This window comes from Mustela nigripes, chromosome 3 (genome assembly GCF_022355385.1).
Source record: "Mustela nigripes isolate SB6536 chromosome 3, MUSNIG.SB6536, whole genome shotgun sequence".
NCBI lineage: Eukaryota > Metazoa > Chordata > Mammalia > Carnivora > Mustelidae > Mustela > Mustela nigripes.
In genome coordinates, this window is record NC_081559.1 from 121,608,351 (window position 1) to 121,617,548 (window position 9,198).

General features: G+C 39.0%; 1 protein-coding gene across 1 annotated transcript; it reads left to right on the plus strand.

Annotated features, from left to right (window-relative positions):
* The first annotated feature begins 2,075 nt into the window (after positions 1–2,075).
* On the plus strand, positions 2,076–8,679 carry MRPL15 (mitochondrial ribosomal protein L15). Its single transcript, XM_059394587.1, has 5 exons — positions 2,076–2,378; positions 3,389–3,543; positions 4,350–4,515; positions 7,526–7,649; positions 8,104–8,679. Exons 1-5 carry the CDS (start codon positions 2,091–2,093, stop codon positions 8,439–8,441), a joined length of 1,071 nt encoding a protein of 356 aa, XP_059250570.1. The 5' UTR covers positions 2,076–2,090; the 3' UTR covers positions 8,442–8,679.
* Positions 8,680–9,198: the final 519 nt, after the last annotated feature.

Below are 9,198 nucleotides of genomic sequence, written 5' to 3' on the forward strand. Positions count from 1 at the left end.
GGGATAAATAGGTAGCTTACAATTAACAATTATTTCCACTATTAACTGATGTCTAGTAATAACATTATGTAACCTACACATTGAAGAACATCTACTTCCAAGAAATGCAGCACATAGTTTTATGTTTCCTGTATCTCATTTATTCAATAAAAGTTTTTGTCTGATTAAAAAATGTTATTAGTATTAACACTCTACTTAATGCAAGCAATGACTTTCTAGGTGAAGAAAATAATTGACTCTTTCTACAGATTAGGGCATATTGTGCAACATATTTTGCGGTTTCCTTCCCAGAAGTGTACGAAATTTCTAACAACAAAAAAGATAAAATTTATTGAATTGAGGCACTTCAAGTCAGGAACTAGCTCCTATTTTCCTGTATTTTCTTTTGTATTTCCATATAGTCTGTACTGTGTATTATTTCACGGTCGTATTTGTATTTTTCATTTAACTTTTATTTTCATTTTTATAAGAAAGATTTTTTGGGGGGGGGTGAGAAAGAAAGAGAGAGAACGAGTGGGGAAGTGGGGAAGGGGCAGAGGGAGAGGGAGTAGACTACCTGCTGAGCTGGGAGCTGGACCTGGGTCTCAATCCCAGGACCCCAGGGTCATGACCTGAATGGAAGGAAGAGTTTTCACCAACTGAGCCACCCAGGCACTCTTTTACCTTTTAAAAAATACTCAATTTGGGGGCACCTGGCTGGCTTGGTTGGTGGAGTCAGCAACTCTTGATCTCAGGGTTGTGGATTCAAGCCCCATGTTGGGTGTAGAGATTACTCAGAAACAAAATCTTAAAAAAAAAAAAATACTCAATTTTGTTAAGTTTCCTCTCCTAAATTTGGGAGCAAGATCCTATTTGACTTCATCTATGTATATTTCTTAGGAACAAGTTAGTGACTTGCTCATAAATATTGCTTAAAGAAATAAATGCACCTTTTTTTTTTACACTTCATTTCAAATAACTTCAAAAAGGTTTAGTCAAACATAGTACTTCTCCTCCAAACGTTTATTTCTCACCTTCACTATTCGTTATCACTAACAGAAGAACAACTCCACATTAAGACAGTGAAATGTAAAAAGAATAAAAAAGGAACATGGTCTTCTGTATTATACTCCCTTAAAACAAAAATAGGGAAGCTGATTATTTTTTGAGTGAAAATAATGGTATGTGTTTTGGGCTGCAATTTTATATTAAAAAAAAAACAAAAACCTACTACTTTGTAAGGAGGCAGTGCAAGTGAATCCTGGCTCTGCGGTTTGTTGTCAGATCTTGGTCCAACTACTTGACTTTGCCGAGCCTTACCTTCCCCGAGTGTAAAAAATACAAACATCTACCTCTAGGACTGGTTCAGAGAAATCTAATCAGGCTGACTCAACGCATTTGACGCACAGCGCCCATATGGCTCCTAACATTTTAAATAATAAGTGAAGTTAGTTATCTCAGTGTTTCCGCCAAGGCAATATCTGTAGGTAAACAGGGAAAAGAATGTACAGTTTAAGTCTTATTCACAGGTTGGCATTTTATTTTATTTTTTAAAGATTTACTTACTCCAGAGAGAGCGAGCGCGCGCGCGAACGCGCTCCAGCGGGAGGAGAGGCAGGAGGGAAGGAAAAAAACTAAGCAGACACCTGGCTGAGCAGGAGCCCAGGGTGGGGCGGGGCGGTGCTCATCCCAGGACCGGGAGACCGTGACCTGAGCCAAAACCACCAGTCCGATGCTCAACCTACAGAGCCACCCAGGCGCCCCTGCCAGGCATTTAAAAAAACTGGATCTTGGGTATTATTTTCGTATCTCATAGCGCGTAATTAAAACGAAGTTCAAAACTAATGGTTTAGCGCTCACGTTATTTTATTCCAGGCTCTACGTGGAGCTCAGAAAACACACTGCCTCATAAGGACTACAAGACCCCAGGACAAAATATTCCAGGCCAAACACGGACTCAAAGATTCCCTACCGCACAGCGTTTTCAATGCGTGCATTTACGAAGCGGGAGAAAACGTACGTTCAGAGACGGGGCCAACGCACGATCTGCAACTATGCTCACACCACCAGTGAACTAAACACTAGAAACGCCGAGGAACACTGAGACAACAATGTTGCGTAACCTCCGAAGCTATCCAATTACTCCGGGACACTGGCGCGGCGTGCGACAGAAAGTTCAGCAATTCCTGCGGTACGACAGGGGCGGTGCTGCGGCCGTAAAGGAGCTCCGGGAGACCACGTGGGCTCTGAGACCACCCCCGCGACCTTGCAGGGGCTTGGCCCTGCTGCTAATGGCTGGTAGGGTGCAGGGCGCAGGGGCTCGGGCCCTGGACCTGCTCCGGGCTCTGCCCCGTGTGAGCTTAGCCAACCTAAAGCCGAATCCGGGCTCCAGGAAACCGGTAACTAGCTGGTGGCGGTGCGGGGAATCGCTGGGGGCTGGGACGATGGAAGCGGCCATTCCCTCCCCGTCGTTTTCGGGGGCTCTTTTTTCCAAAAGGGTGTTGGGATGAACTAGAGTTGCCGAGCCCTTGTTCTCCTTAACTGCATAGAGGAGAGTCTTCCCATATGGCCCCAATTCTTAGTAAGTTTTATATTTTAAACCATAATTACGTTAATTAGGGCGGAGGAGTGAAGTCACAGAAACTACAAAATGATAGTCTCAGTGAAAATTGAATTTAAAATGAAGTATGTTCTTAGTATCTTTATTTTCGTGGGAAAGATTTTAACTGACTAGGGTAAATGCCTCTGCAAATCACTGGATATACATAGAAAAGCTGTTGACATACTGCCTTTTATTTATCTAATTTTTGAAAGCTTTTATTTTTAAGTAATCTCTGTATCCGATGTGGGGCTTTAATTTACAACCTTGAGATCAGGGGTCGCTTGCCTGGCCCATTGACGAGCCAGGCACGGGGATATACTGTCGTTTTTAAGGAATCAGTTCCTTGTTTTCAGGAAGTGAGAGAAAGTTAATTTTAGAAAAATATTTTCTGTACAAATTAATGTTTCAGTAATATACATGCATAACGCTAATGTATTTACAATTCCAAAATAAATGTTTTGGAATACGGAATAAACCTTGTTTGTTGGGGATGTTTGATTCTAGGATTTTTTTCAGTTGCAGTCTATCACAGAATTCTTACGTCCATCTCCTCCTTGGGACTTTGCCTTTGAAACACAGCTTGGACTTTGGTTACAAGAATTCACTACCTCTTTAGAGGCAACGATGCTAACTTAAGAGTGTTTGGGGGTTAGAGAAACGAGAACAGTGCTTGACACATAGTAGTGTTAGCCAGTACTGATTGATTGAATAAATGAATGGCATCACAAAAAAATATCTGGTGAAAAGATAAAATACAATTTAAAAATGCAGCTGCAGATCATACAAAACTCTCTTCTGTCCTCCTAGGAAAGAAGACGAAGAGGTCAGAGAAGAGGTAGAAAATGTGGTCGAGGCCATAAAGGAGAGCGTCAGAGAGGAACACGGCCCAGACTGGGTTTTGAAGGAGGCCAGACTCCATTTTACCTTCGAATCCCAAAATATGGGTTTAATGAAGGTCATAGGTGAGATTGCTTTGTTTTTTAAAGTAAAAATCCCTAATTTTCACTGACAGTCACCAAAACAAAACAAAACAAAAAAATAGCTTGGTAGAAATTTGAATTCACTTTGAAACAAACTTTTGTTGCTGTTTCTCTGAAACATTTTTGGTAATGAAATTTCAGCTGGATTAGTAGGAAAAAAAGCACAGACTTTGTACTCAGACCTGCAAATGGAGATAGGAATGCCTGCTTCTGTGGTTGGTTAGAGGCTGAGCAACAATATTTATAAAAATTTGGAAAATTTTAGTCACTCAGTAAAGGAAAACTACTCTTGTTACTTTAAGCTCCATTAATGCATCATTTGAATAAAGGGTTACATTTTTGACAAATTTGTTTAAATGAGTGAAGTAAATGCTTAGAGTGGCAAGTTATTTTAGTGAAATAAAAATACTAGTTTTGTTTCACTAGCAAAAATGAAGCAATATTATATTTCTGTTGTACTCAGGAGGGTTTTATTTTATTTTATTTTAAGATTTTATTTATTTGACAGAGAAAGAGATCACAAGTAGGCAGAGAGGCAGGCTGGAGGGGGAAGCAGGCTCCCCACAGAGAGCCTGACATGGGGCTCAATCCTCGACCCCGGGATCATGACCTAAGCCGAAGGCAAAGACCCTAACCCACTGAGCTACCCAGGTGTCCCAGGAGGGTTTTATTTTGTTAAGTCATCTAAATTGATGGAGGAAAATACAGGACAAAGCTTTGAGTTGATTTGAAGAAATTATAGGAAGATAAGCTTGACTGAGTTTTCCAATTGTTACTTTGTTTTGTAGCTTCAGACGCCAGTATCAGCCTTTGAGTCTCAATAGATTGCAATATCTAATTGATTTGGGTCGAGTGGATCCTACTCAGCCTATTGACTTAACTCAGCTTGTCAATGGGAGAGGTGTGACTGTCCAGCCACTTAAACGGGATTATGGTGTCCAGCTGGTAGAGGAGGTAAGTCTGGGCTAGATTTTTTAGTGTTAATAGAAGGCTTTATCTGAATTTCATATAATCAGTACTCTGCTTTTTAAATTTTTTTCTTTTGAGTTGTCATATCACCATTACATAGTAGTGATTGTATTTTTTTTTAAAGATTTTATTCATTTATTTGACAGAGAGAGATCACAAGCAGGCAGAGAGAGGGGGAAGCAGGCTCCCCGCTGAGTGGAAAGCCCGATGTGGGGCTCGATCCCAGTACCCTAAGATCGTGACCTGAGCCAAAGGCAGAGACTTAAACCACTGAGCCACCGAGGTGCCCCGTAGTGATTGTATTTTGAGGAAGTTGGCATGCTGTACTGAGGGTCCTTTGTACTCTGTTTCTGGGGTTCTTTATCATGTATCTTTTCAGCTTGCTCCCTCAGTCCCTTTGGTTCTCTGTTAAGTGCCCTATCAGGAAGATCTTTTTTGACATCCTTTTGTAAAAGAATTCTCACCACCGCCCTCCACCCCCCACAACAGTCATACTTTTGTCTGCTTTACCTTGCCCAAAGTACTTTTCTTTGAATATATGAATACCTGACCTTTATTATCAAGTAGGGCATTTATGTTTTCATTCCCTCCTTCACTGTAATGTAAGTTCTTTGAGGACAAGTACTTTGGTTCATTGCTATATTTTCACTATTGGAAATACTGGATCATGATAATTAGTTATGGAGAAAAGGAATGAATCAAATCCAGTTCCAGTTGCAACAAAGTTTTCTATTTATAGAAATTAGCCAAGAGTTTCATCAACAATTTAACTTGTTCATTAATACTTTTGTTTTTTCTAAGTCAGTAATACAGTTATGTAAGTAATGTCGTGTCCACTAGAGGGAAGCATGTGCTTATGGAAAAACCTTTTAGAGTCCTTTTGAAAAAGTGAACCTTCATGGATAAAAGTTTTCCAAATAAAATGATTTGAAAAGAGAATACAAAATACTCAAGTCTCAGTATTCTATTCTGGCTATATAAGGGAATACACATGTAAATTAATAAGGAAAAATCTTTGACTTTGTTAGCCAATAAATGCTACATTCCAACAGTTTTCAGGCATGTGTCTATATTAAATAAGGAAAATAATCCTGAAAACTATACCAGGGCAACAATTGAGTAAGTACAGTTAGTTACATATCATTGGTAGCTCTGTAAATTGGTTGACCTTTTCTGGATTTGATTTCCAATAAGTAATGGGTAATAAGACTGTTTTACTCTTTCAGCACAAAATTACCAACTTCAGAACATATGTTTTCAAGGAATAGTAAAAGAAATCTAACTAATAAAAAGACATTCCTAAAAATGCTATTTATAATACTGAAAATGCTGGAACTAACTCTAATGCCCAAGAATAGGGAAATAGTTGGGCAATTTAGAGTAGTTATTAAAATTCACGAATAATATGACAAGACCTTATTTTATTGAGTCAAAGGGGCCATTGATTCTGAAAATGCAGGCCAGTATCATGGATGGAAAAAAATGTGAGAAAATGTGTCTTAGCACTGATGGAATATTTTTGAAATACATGAAAACTTCATAATTAATAAAAGGAACTTGATTGGGAGCGAGCTTGTTTCAACCACCACAATAGCAGAAAAATTCTATCATCACAAAAAGAGTGATAATACCAGCATCTTTTAATTAGAATCTGTTTTGAAATTAGAGTAAAATGTGGTGCATCGTAATAAAAGTGACTAAAAACAGAATTTTGGAAAGTTCAGTTCTATATATTTTAGTATTGACTGTACTAGGGAAAAGTAGACTCTTTTAGAGTCCTTTAGAGTCTGTAATAAAATCAATAGCAAATGTAAAGTGAATCTCTGTTGTATTCTTATGCCTTTTTTCCTAGAGTGGGCTGATCCCTCCAACGTCAGATACTGTTGTCAGATTTTTTTTTAAAATTTTTTTATTTTTTAAAGATTTTATTTATTTATTTGACAGAGAGAGACCACAAATAGGCAGAGAGGCAGGCAGAGAGAGAGGAGGAAGCAGGCTCCCCGCAGTGCAGAGAGCCTGATGTGGGGCTTGATCCCAGGACCCCAGGACCATGGCCTGAGCCCGAAGGCAGAGGCTTTAATCCACTGAGCCACCCAGGCGCCCCTGTTGTCAGATTTTTTTTCAACATTTTATTTTTAAGTAATCCCTATACCCAAAATGGGACTCGAATTTACAACCCCAAGATCAAGAGTCATATGCTGTACTGACTGAGCCTACCAGGTGCCCCTGTTGTCAAAGGTTTTGTTCTTCAGAAGATTCCAGCCCACTTGTCCCCTAATAATCTCTTGGTCTTTTGCTAACTAAAGGATGAGGAAGGTAGGTTTTTTTTCATTTCAGTATGGCAGAATGTTGTGTTTAAGAACACAGGTGCTGTGACTAGACCCCTGTGTTAGAATCCTAACTGTGTGAGGGGCGCCTGGGTTGGTTTTGCCTTCTGACTCATGGTTTTGGCTCCGGTCCTGGTCTTAGGGTCTTGGGATTGAGCCTCATGTGGGGCTTGGTGCCCAGTACAGAGTCTACTTAAGACTCACTCTTTTTATCTCTCTCTCTCTCTAAAAGAAATAAATAAAACTTTAAAAAAAAAAAAAATCCTAGCTGTGTGATCTTGACAAGTTACTTAACCTTTCTGTGCTTTGGTGTTCCCATCTATGAAGTTGGCCTAGCAATAATTTCATCATTAGGTTGTTAGGAGGATTAAATAGTCTACTATTAATGAAGTGCTGGGGATGGATGCTTATATTGCTATTTGCTAAATAGATAAGATGAAAATGTAGTCATCCCTGCTTATGGAGGATGAAAATTGGCAAAACAAAGTGGCTTAAAAACATATTAAAAAAAAAACAACTGCATGTTGTTTGGTAGGACCTTAATGCAGAGGTATTTACTGTTGCATTATAAGCATTTTGGAGGAGAAAATGCAGTGTAAAAAGGAAGCGTGCCATGCTTACTTTTAGCCAAGCTGTCTACAAACAGACTTTGCTTTGACCTATTACAGGGTGCTGACACCTTTACGGCAAAAGTTAATATTGAAGTACAGTTGGCTTCAGAATTAGCCATTGCTGCAATCGAAAAAAATGGTGGTGTTGTTACTACAGCTTTCTATGACCCCAGAAGTCTAGGTAAGGTGTCCTGCAGTCCCTTTCTTCTCCCTCTTTGTCTCCTACCAGCTTTTACTTGAGGATTTTAAAAGTATTCCCAGCTCTTTGACTTGTGGTTTGGATACCTCAGATTTCTGTTTTAGGGCCTCCTGTTAATGGTGTGATTTCTTCTAATATACCTCAGTCAGTATGTCATAAGAAAGTTTTTTGTTTCTAAATATGGGACTTCCATTTGATGTTACCTGTGTTTAGAAATTCAGTAATTGTTGGTAACCCAGGGATAACTTTGATTTTCAAGATGCAAATATTTGAAAATGAAGTATATCAATTTGCTTACTTAAGATAAACCTATTTAATAAAAAAAAAAAGTTCTTGGAATGAAGTTCTTGGCAGTATTCAGAAATCAATAATTAAAAATAAAATCATATGTGTATAGCCATTATTTGTATCTCTTTTTTATTTAATTTTTTTTCAGAAATTCTGTGCAAACCTGTTCCATTCTTTCTACGTGGACAACCCATTCCAAAACGAATGCTTCCGCCGGAAGCACTGGTACCGTATTATACTGATGCAAAGAATCGTGGTTACCTGGCCGATCCTGCCAAATTTCCTGAGGCGAGACTTGAACTTGCCAAGAAGTATGGCTATGTTTTACCTGATATCACTAAAGATGAACTCTTCAAAATGCTTAGTACTCGAAAGGATCCAAGGCAGATTTTCTTTGGTCTTGCGCCTGGATGGGTGGTGAATATGGCAGATAAGAAAATCCTAAAACCTACAGATGAAAATCTCCTCAAGTATTACAGTTCATGAATTTCCTTCCAAGAAAGCAGAGTTGTAAAAGTTCTGGAAGAAAATGGACTGAAACATACATATTTCTCATCATCTTGTCTTGATAAGACATCTTGTCTTCTATTTTTATCTAAAATTGAAATAAAAAATGGAATAAGGAAGGGCTACATAGGGGAACTGAATCTGTCTGAGTTCTTTCTCAATTAAAGAAACAAATTCCCTGGTTTTCTGCCAGAGGAAGATGGTAACTTTTAGGGTATCTCTTGTTCATTTTTTTCATGATCTTTTTGTCCAGGTCTTGTGTTTCTGTTCTTGCAAATCAGAATAAATGTGCAGGTGGAATGGGATTAACTGTTTTTTTTAATAGTTTTTTTTTTTTTAAAGGTATTTATTTGAGAGAGGATGAGAGCAAGAGAGATCACAGAGGGAGAGGAAAAAGCATACTCGTGGCTGAGCAGGGAGCCAGATGGACTTGATTCCAGGATCCTGAGATCATGACCTGAGCTGAAGGCAAGACACTTCCTTGACTGAGTCACTCAGGTGCCCCTGGAATGGGATGGATTGCTAAGCCCGCTCAGTAGAGGTTAAAGCAGTTAGTTACTCATGGTGGCCCATCTTCATCAGTAGCCTCAAGGAAGCTCTGCTATCCAGTGTCAAAGTGGAACGTCTTCAACTCTGGATTATTAAGATGTGGGGTATGAGCTTAAGGGTTAAACCCAGTAAATAAGTAGTACAATATTTACTAGCAAAACTGAAGTGAAAACTCCAAGTGAATTCA

What these genes read in the sequence shown, in the direction of transcription:
- MRPL15 (XM_059394587.1), top strand. Translation starts at nt 2,091, where the DNA reads ATGTTGCGTAACCTCCGAAGCTATCCAATTACTCCGGGACACTGGCGC. An exon ending in GGGTTTAATGAAGGTCATAG is followed by an intron (nt 3,544 to 4,349) that starts GTGAGATTGCTT and finishes TTTGTTTTGTAG; the next exon opens with CTTCAGACGCCAGTATCAGC. An exon ending in GTGTCCAGCTGGTAGAGGAG is followed by an intron (nt 4,516 to 7,525) that starts GTAAGTCTGGGC and finishes GACCTATTACAG; the next exon opens with GGTGCTGACACCTTTACGGC.